This window comes from Vipera ursinii, assembly GCF_947247035.1.
Source record: "Vipera ursinii genome assembly, chromosome: 7".
Taxonomy (NCBI): domain Eukaryota; kingdom Metazoa; phylum Chordata; class Lepidosauria; order Squamata; family Viperidae; genus Vipera; species Vipera ursinii.
In genome coordinates, this window is record NC_139521.1 from 11,032,498 (window position 1) to 11,048,073 (window position 15,576).

General features: G+C 40.0%; 2 protein-coding genes across 2 annotated transcripts in view; both read right to left on the reverse strand.

Annotated features, from left to right (window-relative positions):
* AASDH (aminoadipate-semialdehyde dehydrogenase) overlaps positions 1 to 7,548 on the reverse strand; it is a 41,741-nt gene extending 34,193 nt beyond the window's left edge. Inside the window, exons 1-4 of the mRNA XM_083367230.1 lie at positions 7,516 to 7,548; positions 5,046 to 5,148; positions 3,840 to 4,083; positions 2,579 to 2,699 (exon numbers count right to left, since the gene is read on the reverse strand). Coding sequence (XP_083223356.1) covers positions 2,579 to 2,699; positions 3,840 to 4,069 — 351 coding nt within the window. The 5' untranslated portion in view covers positions 4,070 to 4,083; positions 5,046 to 5,148; positions 7,516 to 7,548. The remainder of the gene's footprint in view (positions 1 to 2,578; positions 2,700 to 3,839; positions 4,084 to 5,045; positions 5,149 to 7,515) is intronic.
* Positions 1 to 15,576, reverse strand: part of PPAT (phosphoribosyl pyrophosphate amidotransferase) — a 320,661-nt gene that overhangs the window by 232,592 nt on the left and 72,493 nt on the right. The gene's annotated exons all lie outside the window — the stretch shown is intronic.

Genomic DNA, 15,576 nt, shown 5'->3' on the forward strand with positions numbered 1-15,576 from the left:
ATTAAATATACTAAAGTTGTATACTCAACATACGACCACAATTGAGCCCAAAATTTCTGTTGCTAAGTGAAACATTTGCTAAATCAGCTGTGCTGCCTAGGATCGCAGATAGCTCAAAGGGGTGAATGCAGCACAGAAATAAAACGTCAGATTGCGCTGGGCTGCACAGCAATAATGAACACGAGCAACCAAATGTTAGTTCACGCTATTGTGTTTCCCATAGCTACCTGTGGTTGTGGAAGTTGGTCGTTGAGGAAGCAAGACAGGAAGAAAATCAATCTGTCTTAGCTGTGGGGCTGGAGAAGGCTCACCGTGGACAGCACAGGTGACCAAGAAGCAAGCAGTGGAGCACATAATAAAACCAGACGTATCGTGAAATTGTGTCTCGCTTGCTTTGGCCATGTGATGGAGGAATCCACTGAAGAATGTAATTAAGGGTTAGGAAGAGCTAGCAGTAAAAAGAAGCTAGGCAGTCAAACAACACGGTGGCTGGACACCATCAAAGTCGACACCAGCCAAGAGCATAGAAAAAGTCAAAGGAACAGCGTAAGATCAGATGATGTGGAGAGACTCGTTCCGCAGAATCTTCAAGAGTCAGACTTTGGATAATATTTGAATGATGATGGAATAACATCATCACCTCCAGTAGAAAGTACTCATTAATAATGAAGCTAAAGCTCAGATATTTTGGACATAAAATGTGAAAGCGAGAGTTATTGGAGAAGACTATCCCTATGGTGTTTAGAGAACAACTTGCACCTGAACATGGGCAAGACGAAGGGGATGGTGCTAGACTTCCGGAGGAAAAGAGAGGAACCTGCCCCACTTTACATCGGGGGGAGCTATGTGGAGAGAGTCTCCTCCTTTAAATTCCTGGGAGTCTACCTCTGTGAAGATCTTACCTGGAAAGTCAATACAACCCAGGTGGCCAGAAAGGCCCAACAGAGACTCCACTTCCTTAGGGACTTGCGGAAAAACAGGGCAGAACAACGACTAATGACCTTCTTTTACTGGTCTACTATAGCGTGTCCTCTCGTACTGTATTGTGGTTTGGTATGCTGGTCTGACAGCCGCGGATAGGAAAGTATTACAGAGGGTGGTGAGCACAGCACAAGACATCGTGGGCTGTCCCGACACCACTGGATGACATCGCCAGGGCTCGTTGCCTTGGAAGAGCGAGGAAAATTCTCAGGGATGACTCGCACCCTGGACGGTATCTCTTTACTCTCCTACCATCGGGTAGGAGATACAGGAGTATAGCCAGCCGTACCAACAGGCTGAAGAACGATTTCTACCCATGGGCTGTCAGGCTCCTGAACGGGAAATAACTCTACGTAAGATTGACTTGCGAGGCAGGTGTGTTGTGCAATTAGCTCACATGGTGTAACAAGATGGTGGGTTTCTTGTCACTGTGACTTGTGGTGGTGGGGGCACGGAGGGAGGCTCAGCCAATCTCACTGTATACATGTTGTACTTTGATAATAAAGGTTCATTCATTCACTTTCATGTCTGGAAAAACTGAAGGCAATTGAAAATGAAGTCGTGAGATGGCAAGATGGCTGGAGACACTGAACACAAGCTTTTTTATTATTATTAATGGTTCAATCATGTCTGATTTTTGGAGACTGCCTGGACAAGATCCTGCAGTTTTCTTGGCAAGATTTTTCAGAATAGTTTGCCATTCCCTCTTTCCTAGGGCTGAGAGACTGACTGGCCCAAGGTTACTCAGCTGCTTTGTGTGTAAGGCGGAACTAGAACTCATGTTCTCCTGGTTTCTAGGCTGGTACCTTAATCGCTCGTAATCCTTAACTTATAACCACAATTGGGACTAGATTTCCGGTTGTAAATTGTTGTAAGTTAAGGCACTACATGACCAGACCTGATTTTAAGTGAATCATCATGATCATTAACTGAATCATCAGTTCTTAAGCAATCACTGCGGTTGTAAGTGCTATCCAAAGGTCATTTTTTTGCCAGCAAAAAATGGCAGAAATTGGCAAAAAACATCGCAAATTGTTGTCATGTGACCCTGCAATTAGTCGTAAAGGTGTGTGCATATTGGGGGGGGGGGGAACATGACATTTTGCAATGACCACAAGTTATTGATGGGTGTTAAAGTGCCCATCGTAATTTCAAACAGTTATTAAGCAGCAGTAATGTAAGTCATAAGGTTGTAATTCAAAGACTACCTACAGTGATACCTTGTTACTCAACTTTAAGTGGTTCTGAGAAGCGCAATGAGTACCAAAAACGATGAGTACCAAACAATTTTTCCCCCGTAAGGAATAATGTAGTGAGTCACAAGGCAGCCGACGCCAACAAATTCTAGCTTGCGCATCGAATACTAAACCAATGATGAGTACCAGGACAAAATATTTCTGTCAAAACGCACTGAACGCTAAAATTCAATGAGCTTCAAAGCGGTTGAGTACCAAGGAACCACTGGATATAATTGCTTCAAATTCTGTGGGCTTGCTTCATTGTAAACATAAAAATTAATCTACGCAAAAGCTTTGCAGAATTCCAATTACATTTTAAATATGCCAATTAAAATAAAAATTGGAAGTGTTGCACTTACATCAACTTTATCTTCTTCAACAAGGACGTATTGGAAATCACATTTCTCCATGAAGGAAATATGAAGGCTGGGCAAGGCATCTGGGTCAATGGGAGAATAGGCAGCAGGTACCTGCAGAACTCTAGCAAAATGAAGCAAGGTTCTTACCAGCAGAGAAGCTTATGGTGTTCCATGTACTTCTATAATATTGTACAGAATCTTGGATAAAGATTAATGCATGAGGGCATGCCAAACTATACAGCTACCTATACTAATAAGGCCAAGGTTTTAAAAAATAAAGAGGATTTATTTCTGTATGTCTCACTCCATCTAGTGGCTTAAGTTGTCAAGCAAAAAAGTTAAGATTCTACAGATATTTGTGCCAATATCATACATATATCCTATTAAGCAATTAAGCTATGAAGCAATTAAAAGCCTTGGTGGAGCAGAGGGCTAATGCCTCCTTAAGTAACACCAGCTGCCTGCAATTAGTGCAGGTTCGCATCCCACCAGCCTCAAGGTTGACTCAGCCTTCCATCCTTCCGAGGTAGGTAAAATGAAGACCCAGATTGTTGGGGGCAATTAAGCTGACTTTGTAATAATGGGGTGTGTGTGAAAGCCCTAATAAGCAGGCATATACATAGAATGAAGGCTACTGCTAAGTTTGTAAAGCCGCCCTGAGTCTTTGGAGAAGGGCGGGATATAAATGGAATTAAAATAAAAAAAAATAAAAATAAAACCGAATACATTACCACAGTGATGTTAAAATTGTAGGAGGCAAGTTCAATAGGACATATTATACCAGTGGTGGTGAACCTATGTCACGTGTGCCACAGGGGGCACGCAAGCCCTCTCTGTGGGCACGTGTGCCGTCGCCCCAGTCCTAAGCCTTCAGCTGTGTTTTATAAAACCTTTTCACTTTAGGCCTCCACCGCCATGTGCAAAAAAAAAAAAAAAGTTTCAATCAATCAATTTCAACTTCTCACAGGAAAAAAAAAGATCTTGCAAAGTTGGAACTGAATGATTGAACTTTTTAGTCCCAGTCTGCCATTACCACCACAGCCACGCCCACCCAATGGGCCACACCCACCCAGCACCCCATGATTCATAAGCGGGTTTGGGGTTGCAGTTTGGGCACTCGGTCTCTAAAAGGTTTGCCATCACTGTATTATACAAATGAACGCTTTAAAAATGGTGATAGTTTGAACCTAACGAGGTGATAATAGCACGTTCTGCATTTATGTTAAGGCAAATTTATACAAACGTAAAGGCACAGCATTACCCTAGAATCCAAGAAGGTAGGTTTATCCCGGGATAACAGTAGAGACCTATTTCCAAATTTTCAGTAAGGTTACAGCGTTTCCTCAGGAAGTCTGTAAGCTCTGTAGCGAGGTTTATAACTGTCTTGTACGTGTAGGAAACTGGAGTCTGATGGTTACATGCATCAAAGCACACGGCTCTTCTTTCAGCATATAATCCGGCCGCAGTCTGAACCAGCTCATGCAGTGTCATTCTCAATATTTATCCTGCGTATGCAAATAAGAAAAAAAAAACCAATCAATTATCTGAGAGCCAGTTTAGTTTAGTGGTTAATGAACCAGATTAGAAACCGGGAGTCAGTGAGTTCTAGTCCTGCCTTAGCAATGAACTGGCTGGGTGACTTTGGACCACCAAAAAAAACCCACCTCACAGGTTGTGGGGAAAAAGGACGAAGGAATATTAATTATGTTCACTTCCTTGAGTTAAAAATAATACTCGAGGCAAGGTAAAAAGTTTAGATAAAAACGTTCTTTTAAAAATTTTTACAAAACAATATCCCTCTAAAATCTACTCATAAGCTAAATGGAACTTTTTAGTCCCATATTTATTCTGAATATAATCTATCCATCTCCTCCAAACTGAAATATATCTTTCTTGTGAATGATCCTTCAAATAAGCAGAAATCTTAGACATTTCTGCAAGATTCGAAACTTTAAACACCCATTCTTCTATTGTAGGCAAACTATCCTTCCAGTATTGTTATTAATTTTAGTGTTAGTACTTTGTATGTATTTATGTTAAAGGGGAGTTAAAGCACATTATGAATTTGGTTAATTTTATATTATGGATAATCTTTAGCTAGAATATGATTATTACAACTATACCCTGTATTTAGCTCTGGGAAGTGGGGGGGAAGGGGGGTGGTTTGGGGTGGGTGGGATTTTGGGATGTATTGTAAAATTTTGTTTTTGTAAAACTCTTTAATAAAAATTTTTTTTTACAAAACATACTCAATAACTGAGGTAATTTTAAACTTGAAAGGAGTTTATTTTTAATGTACAGAGTTGGGTTCTACAAAATGGGCAGCTATATAAAATAGAATAAATGCTTTCCAAACTAGATGCATTGTATTTACAGTTCTGATCATTGCTCTGATATTGCGGCATTGAGTACAAGAGAATTCTATTATATTCTTCTATTACATAAAAAAAGAAAACCAGATATATACCTTAATTCAGACACAGAGTGGGAGAATTACTCATGCTTTCACATGCCCACGTATCATCAAGCATTACTGTACTATATTGCTTCGATATCTGTTAAGATTAAATCTAAAATAAATAATAAAATGTAGGAAAGAGATAAAACGTCATAAAGAGATAGCAAACCTGCAAGTTGTTTTTTTTAAATTACTTTCTAATAGTTATACTGATTAGCTTGACAGAATGAAAAGAACCCGAGTTTGTAAAGCTTTGAAGCCAAAGTTGTAGTTATAAGCAGCATTGCTATAGATCACAGGTGTTAAACTCGCCGCGTCACATGATGTGTCGAGGCATATTGTGACTTTTTTTGCATTGCTGGAGCCGGGGTGGGCGCGGCCTCCACCGCTGCTATAGATAGTTCTCGACTTACAACTATTCATTTAACGGCTGCTCAAAGTTACAACAACACTGAAAAAAGTGACTTGCAACGGTTCCAGCATCCTCATAGGATCAAAATTGATCAGCTGACCATACGAAAGCATGTGCTACAGTGAGATGCAATAATATGAGGGAAGGTGAAGTTCAGAGAAGTGAGATAAAATACAGGTAATCCTTGATTTATAACCATTTGCTTAGCGATCAAAGTTACAATGGCCACGGGAAAAGATGACTTATGACAATTTTTCACACTTCCGACTGTTGCCACACCCCTGTGGTCACATGATCAAAATGCAGATGCTTGGCAATTGGTTCATATTTATGACGGTCGCAGCATCCCAGTCATGTGATCACAGTTTGTGATCTTCTGACAAACGAAGTCAATGGGGAAGCCAGATTCACTTAACAACATGGTTACTAATTTAACAACTGCAATGACTCACCTAACAAGTGTGGCAAGAAAGGTTGCAAAATGGGGCAAAACTAACTTAACAACTGTCTTACTTAGCAGCAGAAATTTTGGGCTAAGTTGTGATCGTAAGTCGAGGGTTACCTGTGCAATAAGATTAAATGAAATATATTATTATAAAAAAGATAATAAATAGTGTAACATAAAATAAACATTTAACACCTCTAATGCCTATGTGTGTCTGTGTATATACACATGCATATATACTTATATACTTACACACACACACACACACACACACCATCTGTTCTGATCCAGCACACTTCTCATTTTCCTATGCTAAAAATTTAAAAAGGTGGAAACAGTATTTCTCCACGTTTTTTATCCAGTTAATTGTTGTTAGCTGCGAAGTCGTGTCCGACCCATCGCCACCCTATGGACAACATTCCTCCAGGCCTTCCTGTCCTCTACCATCTTCTGGAGTCCATTTAAGCTCACACCTACTGCTTCAGGGACTCCATCCAGCCACCTCATTCTCTGTCGTCCCCTTCTTCTCTTGCCCTCAACCTTTCCCAGCATTAGGCTCTTCTCCAGTGAGTCCTTCCTTCTCATTAGGTGGCCAAAGGATTTGAGTTTCCACTTCAGGATCTGGCCTTCTAAAGAGCAGTCAGGGTTGATCTCCTCTAGGACTGACCGGTTTGATCGCCTTGCAGTCCAAGGGACTCGCAGGAATCTTCTCCAGCATCAGAGTTCAAAGGCCTCCATTCTTTGGCGCTCAGCCTTTCTTACGGTCCTTTCATATGGTCTGGTCTGTAGGGAGATGCTTCCAAGAGACCCACCTGAGAATCAACCTCAGAAGCCTCTATCCAGGCCGGGACCAGGCCTACTTTGGAAACCAAATAGCGCTGCCCAAGACAAAGAGGGGACGAGCCCTCGACTTGCCGGAGAAACTCACACTTTGCTCCTGCCGACCCTCTGGGCCAGGGGTAGGCAATCTCGGCTCTTTTATGACTCGTGGACTTCAACTCCCAGAATTCCTGAGCCAGCATAGCTGGCTCAGGAATTCTGGGAGTTGAAGTCCACGAGTCATAAAAGAGCCAAGGTTGCCTACCTCTGCTCTGGGCACATCCGTTAAGTCAGAACGATGCTCCCCCCCACACACACACACCCTTTATGCAGGGGTCTTCAAACTTTTATGACTTGTGGACTTCAACTCTCAGAATTCCTCAGCCAGCGTGCCTGCCTGAGGAATTCTGGGAGTTGAAGTCCACAAGTCATAAAAAGGGCCAAGTTTGAAGACCCCTGCTTTATGACTTGTGGACTTCAACTCCCAGAATTCCTGAGCCAGGAAGGCCACCGAGAGAAAAGACAGCCGTCTTCGTGTCTGAAGGACGTGCTGAAGGCAAGGCAGACTCGTTCAGAGTCGTTGCAGAAGATGGGTTAAGAAAAAGCGGGCTTTAATGACAAAGAACTCGGGGTTTTTTTTGCGGGGGGGGCTGGCTCGGGAATTCTGGGAGTTGAAGTCCAGAAGTCACAAAAAGGGCCGTCGTTCCCCATTAAGTCTTCTGGGCAAACGGCGCGTGGAAGAGACGACCCGTTTACCTTCTGCCAGCAGGCTTTTCCAAACTGCGCCCGCCTAAGGCACCCACCAGGGCCGAGGCTGCTTAACTTCGCAACCGCAGCCGCGGCCGGCCAGAAACGCCAACTTCTGCCTCGCTTCTTGCACCGGGGAGCCTGCGGCCCAGGAGTCTCCTCGAGGAAAGGAACGGCCTGCAGGATGCAATTCCCTCCCCCCGCCTCCCCCCGGACAGGAAAAACCTCTCCCGCTTCCCCACCCCCGACCGCGTCGCCCACCATTCGCGTCACTCTTTTGCTTTCTGCCTACCGCGGGCCGCGCGGCGAAGGGCGGAAGAAGGGCGGATGAAGCCAAGGGGAGGAGTCGGGCTGCACGTACGCCAGAGGGCGGGGCCTCGGTTACCTAAAGACAGGGGGGGGTTTTTTCAAAACTAGGCCCTTTTATCACTTGTGGACTTCAACTCCCAGAATTCCTCAGCCAGCCGGCCTGGTTGAGGAATTCTGGGAGTTGAAGTCCACAAGTCATAAAAGGGCCAGCTTTGAAGACCCCTGCGGCTAAAGAGGACCTGCAGGCTTCTGTCTCTTCGGGCATCGCGCAACCACTTCCAAGGGGAGGGGGGGATCTTGGGAACGCGGCCGGGCGGACCAGCGCCGTCATTTTCTCTCTCTGTGGAGAGGCGTCTGTTTCCTCTGGGCGCGCTCCGCAGTTCTCTTCCTTTGCTCTGGACCAGGGGTCTTCAAACTTGGCCCTTTTATGACTTGTGGACTTCAACTCCCAGAATTCCTCAGCCAGCTTTGCTGGCTGAGGAATTCTGGGAGTTGAAGTCCACAAGTCATAAAAGAGCCAAGTTTGAAGACCCCTGCTCTGGACGCTGCAGCCGGTTTGTCAGGGCGCTGACGGTCCTCTGCTCGGAAAGAAGAAAAGGGCTCCCTTCCTTTAACTGGCTTGGATGAATTCCCCCCAACACGTTGCGAATCTTGTAAGAGACGGGCTAAGGAGCCCGCCATAGGATAGGATAGGATGGGAATATAGGATGGAATGGAATGGAATATGGAATAGAATAGAATAGAATAATGGAATGAAGAATAGGAATAGAATAGAATAGAATAGAATAGAATAGAATAGAATAGAATAGAATAGAATAGAATAGAATAGAATAGAATAGAATAAAGAAAATATGGAATAGAATAGAATAGAATAGAATAGAATAGAATAGAATAGAATAAAGAAAATATGGAATAGAATATAATAGAATAAAGAAAATATGGAATAGAATAGAATAGAATAAAGAAAATATGGAATAGAATAGAATAGAATAGAATAAAGAAAATATGGAATAGAATAGAATAGAATAGAATAGAATAGAATAGAATAGAATAAAGAAAATATGGAATAGAATAGAATAGAATAGAATAGAATAGAATAAAGAAAATATGGAATAGAATAGAATAGAATAGAATAGAATAGAATAGAATAGAATAGAATAATGGAATGAAGAATAGAACAGAACAGGATAGAATAGAATTGAATAGAGAAAATATGGAATAGAATAGAATAGAATAGAATAGAATAGAATAGAATAGAATAGAATAGAATAGAATAGAATAATGGAATGAAGAATAGAACAGAACAGGATAGAATAGAATTGAATAGAGAAAATGTAGAATGGAATAGAATAGAATAATGGAATGAAGAATAGAATAGAATAGAGAATATGGAATAGAATAGAATAGATAGAATAATGGAATGAAGAATAGAACAGAACAGGATAGAATAGAATTGAATAGAGAAAATATGGAATGGAATAGAATAGAATAATGGAATGAAGAATAGAATAGAATAGAGAATATGGAATAGAATAGAATAGAATAGAATAGAATAGAATAGAATAGAATAGAATAGAATAGATAGAATAATGGAATGAAGAATAGAACAGAACAGGATAGAATAGAATTGAATAGAGAAAATATGGAATAGAATAGAATAATGGAATGAAGAATAGAATAGAATAGAGAATATGGAATAGAATAGAATAGAATAGAATAGAATAGAATAGAATAGAATAGAATAGAATAGAATAGAATAATGGAATGAAGAATAGAATGGAATGGAATAGAATAGAGAAAATATGGAATGGAATACAATAGAATAATGGAATGAAGAGTAGAATAGAATAGAGAAAATATGGAATGGAATAGAATAGAATAGAATAGAATAATGGAATGAATAATTAGAATAGAATAGAATAGAGAAAATATGGAATGGAATAGAATAGAATAATAGAATGAAGAATGGAATTGAATAGAACAGAACAGAATAGAATAGAATAGAGCAGGGGTTCCCAAGCAGGGGTGCTCACATCCCCTGGGGGGGGTGTGAGATGATATTCCAGGCGGTGCAAAAACTTAGGTTTTCAAAATTATAGTGTATATGCATAATTCATTGCCAATATTTCAAACTTTTGTAAGGGGTTCGAGAATATATCAGAAGCGTTTTAGGGGTGCGCGGTATAGAAAAGGCTGGGAGCCGCTGGAATAGAGAATAGAACGCAGTAGAGTAGAACAGAACCTTGGAGGCCTTGTAGTGACCTAGTCCAACCTGCTGCTCAGGCAGGAAACCCTGTATCATTTTAAATGACCTGCAGCTCGCTGGCTGGCTGATCAAGTGAACCCATTTGACGGTAAAGCGGAAAGAGAGGTTGCGGCCTTGTAAAGTACAATAACAGGGAAAGACTGTTTGAGGAGCCTGAAGAAAATTAAAATGAGCTGGCAAGCTTAGCTTATAGGAGGTCTCATCTCCATGCAGATCTAGCGCGTTGCCGAAGTAGCACTAGGGAGGTCAAGATCAAAGTTGAAAGACAAAACTCTTGGAGCGCCTTTGGAAAACCTACTATCGGTATCACTGCAGTCTAAGGATGTTTGTAGGCAGAGACAGGGCTTGTAGGAGCACAGCTCCGACCTTGAGAAAGAAAAAGTTTCTGCAATTGCTCTTTTACGGTCGTATCAAATGAGTTTAACAAACTGAGGAACTAGAGATCAAATTGCCAACATACGCTGGATCATGGAGAAAGCTAGGAAGTTCCAGAAAAACATCTACTTCTGCTTCATTGACTATGCTAAAGCCTTTGATTGTGTGTATCACAACAAACTCTGGCAAGTTCTTAAAGAGATGGGCGTACCAGACCATCTTATTTGTCTCTTGAGAAACCTATATGTGGGCCAAGAAGCAACAGTGAGAACTGGACACGGAACCACTGATTGGTTCAAAATTGGGAAAGGAGTCCGGCAAGGCTGTATACTGTCGCCCTGCCTATTTAACTTATATGCAGAGCACATCATGAGGAAGGTGGGACTAGATGAATCAAAAGTTGGAATTAAGATTGCCGGAAGAAATATCAACAACCTAAGATACGCAGATGATACCACTCTAATGGCAGAAAGTGAAGAGGAACTAAAGAGCCTCTTGTTGCGAATGAAGAAGGAGAATGCAAAACTTGGGTTGAAACTAAACATTAAGAAAACCAAGATCATGGCATCCAGCCCTCTCAATTCCTGGCAAATAGATGGGGAAGAAATGGAGGTAGTGACAGATTTTATTTTCCTGGGCTCCAAGATCACCGCAGATGGGGACTGTAGCCAAGAAATTAAAAGACGCTTGCTCCTCGGGAGGAAAGCCATGGCAAATCTAGACAGCACACTAAAAAGCAGAGACATCACCCTGGGTTTTATTAGGGCGTAGGAAAACCTGAGAGAAGCCAAGTCAGACTGATTATGTGCCATCAAGTCAGCATCAATTCTTTTTTTTTTTAATTTTTTTATTAAATTTATTATTTAAAAACATTGGACACAGTACCAGCGAGCTGACAAACCTTTTTGTCTACAATGTTTAAATATATATATATATACATGTATATATGTACATCAAAAATACACTTAAATACACTTAGATTACAAATCGGTGAAATACCACAATATTTAAAACAGTGAGCTAGTCTGTAAAACCTAATAGAGACCTTTCTTTTTATCCATCCAAAGATACAATTTGTTCCAAATTCTATAATAGTCTGATTGATCTTTATTCTTTAATTCCAAAGTTAATCTGTCCATTTCAGCGCAATCCCAAATTTTCCTAATAACCTCTTTTTGTCCTGGGATCTCATTCTTTTTCCATTTTTGCGCAAATGATATTCTAGCTGCTGTGATAATATGGATCGTTAAGTATAGCACATCTTTAGGATATTTCTCTTTCGTGATTCCCAACAAGAAAAGTTCTGGACTAAACTCCAGATCTTGTTTCAATATTTCTTTCAGCCAAATCCAAATCATTCTCCAAAATTTTTGTGTTTTACTGCAAGACCACCACGTGTGGAAGTATGTGCCTATCTCTTCAGAACACTTCCAACATTTGGGAGATACTGTTGTGTACATTTTTGCTAAGCGGGCTGGGGGGAGATGCCATCGGTAAAACATTTTAAATAAATTTTCTTTATACGATGAGGCCAGTGTTATCCTTTTTTTCCTATCCCAAATTGTTTGCCAAGTATCTAGGTCGATGTTATGTCCTAAATTGTTAGCCCAGATCAACATGGGGTCTTTCACTTGCTCTTCAAACAGCTTATATCCCAAAAGTAATTTATAAAAATTCCTTATTTGTTTAGAGTCCGGTCCCAATAATATTTTGTCCAATGCTGTTTCAGAGGTATATATCCCCCATTCATTTTTATCCTTCCTAAATCTCGATTGGATTTGTAAGTAGGCCCACCAATCGAGTTTTATACCTTGTAATTCTAGTTCATTCCTAAGTTTCAATTCCCCCTCCTCATTCAGAATATCCTTGTATGAGATTATGTTACCCAAATCAAACAGATTTGGGTAAACTATCGCTTCAAGGGTGGATAGCCAGACCGGTATTTTGGTGTAATTGTGAGATCTAATTTTTTTCCAAGTATTGAGTAGCGCTTGCCTGATCCGGTGTCTTTGAAAATGCGAGAAAAGACCTTGTTTCTCCGTCCATAGGAAAGCATGCCAGCCATATTGCAAATCGTGACCCTCTAAAGTTAATAGTCTTCTATTTCTCAAGATTACCCATTCTCTAATCCAGCTCAGGGCCGCGGCGTGGTAATATAATTCCCAGTCTGGCAATCCAAAACCCCCATTTTCCTTCGTGTCTTGTAAATATTTCAATTTAATTCTTGGTTTTTTCCCCTGCCAAATAAAATTTAGTGATAATTTATCCAAATTTCGAAAAAATTTAGAGTCGAGTTGAATTGGGATATTCTGAAACAGAAACAGGATTTTAGGCAGAATATTCATCTTAATGACGGCGATTCTTCCCAATAATGAGAGTTTTAGGTTTCCCCATCTTTCCAGGTCACCTTTTATTTGATTCACTACACTATCATAATTATCCTTTTTGAGTGAAGTGCATCTAGCCGTAATGTTAATCCCTAAATATTTTATTTTCTTGACTATTTCTATATCCGTAATTTCGGCCAGATTACCTTTTTGTTTATTGGTCATATTTTTAACAATCATCTTGGTCTTATTTCTATTTATTCGCAGTCCGGCAACCTCACCATATTTAGATAATTCTTCCAATAGCTTTGGTCCCGTCTGACATGGATCCTCCATAATAAAAACTAGATCGTCCGCGAAAGCTTGCAATTTAAAGGTTTCCTTTTTAATGGTTAATCCTTTTATCTTTGGGTCGTTTCTTATAGTTCTCGTTAATACTTCAAGAGTCAATATAAACAGCAACGGTGATAAGGGGCAGCCTTGCCGTGTTCCCTTTTGAATTTGAAACTTGCTAGATGCTTCCCCATTAATAATTATTTTTGCTTCCTGATTGTCATAAATTGCCCTAATTATATTTATAAATTTTTCACCCATATTCATAAAGCTAAGCTGTTGGCACAAAAAAGACCATTTAACATTGTCAAATGCCTTTTGGGCGTCTAAGAAAAGTAATGCCATCTGTTGTTCGCTATGTAATTCATAGTACTCCAATGTATCTAATATTATTCTAATGTTGTGCTTAGTGTGTCTCTTAGCGAGAAAACCATTTTGATCTGCGTGTATGAAATCATTCAGAAATCGTTTCAATCGTTCCGCTATAATTGATGTAAATATCTTGTAGTCCGAGTTAAGAAGTGATATGGGTCTGTAATTTTGGATTAATGTATGGTCTGTGTTATCTTTCGGAATAAGGGTTATGTTTGCCTCTAGCCAAGATTTAGGCGTCCTTGCGCCTTCTAATACTGCGTTAAATACCTCCACTAGGGGTTGAGCTAGGATATTTTGTAATTCTTTATAAATCTCTGATGGAAGACCGTCGGGTCCCGATGCTTTATTATTCTTTTGTGCATTAATAGCTTTTATCACCTCAGATAGTCGAATTTCCTCGTTTAACATATTTCTGGTATCTTCTGTGACCTTAGGTAGTTTGGCTCTTTGAAAATATTCCTCCATTTTCTCCACACTTGCCTGGCTATCTTCTTTATATAAACGTTCATAAAATTCCTGGGCTATAATTTTTTTTTTTTCCTCCTGGTGGAATATTCTCCCTTCCTCATCTCGTAGTTCGTGAATCCAGTTTTTCCCCTTTTGTTTTCCCAATTTGTATGCGAGCCACCGGCCCGGTTTATTTGCATTTTCAAAAGAATTTTGTTTCGTGTTTCTCAATTGTTGTGCCAATTTCTCTTTGTCTAGAATGTTAAGTTTGTGTTTAATCAGATCCATAGATTGCTTGATATTCTCTTTTTGTGGATCTTGTTGGATTGTAACTTCTAAGCTCTTATATTCCTCTTCTAATCTTTCCCGTTGTTGTCTTTTCCCCTTATTTTTATATACCATATATGCCCTCGCTACCCCTCTCATCATTGCCTTAGCTGTATCCCAATTGTTTTGTACTGAGGTGTCTATAGCTTTATTTTCCTTAAAGAAAAAACTTAGTTCTCTCTCCATCTTAGATTTGAATTCGTCTTCTTTTAAAATTGCTCTTTGAAGCGTCCATCTGGATATTTTTTTGGAACCTTTCCAGATAAGTTTAATAGGATTGTGATCTGCCCAAGTACCTGTCGCTATATGTACCTCATCTATTTCTGAACTAATTTCTTTCGTCATCCACACCATGTCTATTCTAGACCATGAGTTATGTCGGTTGGAGTAATATGTATATTGTCTAGCCTTACGATTTCTTTCCCTCCAGACATCTTGGATATTTAGTTCCTCAGCCAAGTTAAGAAAAGATCTCGGTAGAGTTCTTCTCTTCTTTTTCCTAAGCGTCTTTCCCATATAATCCAAATTTATATCTAGGATAGCATTAAAATCTCCTATTAAACAAATCTCCTCATAATCAATGCTACATATCTTATTGTGAAGTGTTTTGAAAAATTGTTCTTGGTTATGGTTTGGGGCATATATCTCTACCATCATGACCTTCCTGTGATTTATTATAACCTCGACTATCAGTATTCTACCCTCTTTATCGTTATAAATTAGTTTTGCAGTCAATTTTGGGTTTACATATAGTGCCACTCCTCTCTTTTTCTTGTGTCAGTCTAAGGAAACGAATAGGTTCCCTATTCTTGGTTGTACTAACAAATATTTTTGTTGTTCCTTTATATGGACTTCTTGTATTGCCACGATATCCAATTGTTGGTGAATAAGCCTATTAAAAAATTTCCGCCTTTTCACTGGCGAATTCAATCCATTAATATTCACAGACATAATACTACACTCACCTCCCTTCATCTTACTTATTTCTGGTTTTTGTGGATCTCGTGATTCGGGGCTCTCTCTCTTCCTTGTCTCTAGTTCCATGTTTCTCTGTTAACTCACCGGATTTGTTCCTTCTATCCTCTGTAGCTAAGATCTTCCCATCCATTGCCACACGTATTGTATCTCTTTCTCTTACCTCCCTTCCATCTTGATCTTCTAAATCTACTTCCTCTTGGCTATGGAAGTGGCGTTTGTAAAAATCTTCTGCCTTCTCTATCGTGTCCAGTCTATGCCTTCTATCCTGCCACGTAACAAGAATACCCTCTGGAGTTAGCCATCTAAAGTTTACATTTTCTCTTATTAGTTTGGATGTTAAGAATTGATAGCCGCGTCTCAGATCCCTCATCCTTTTAGGT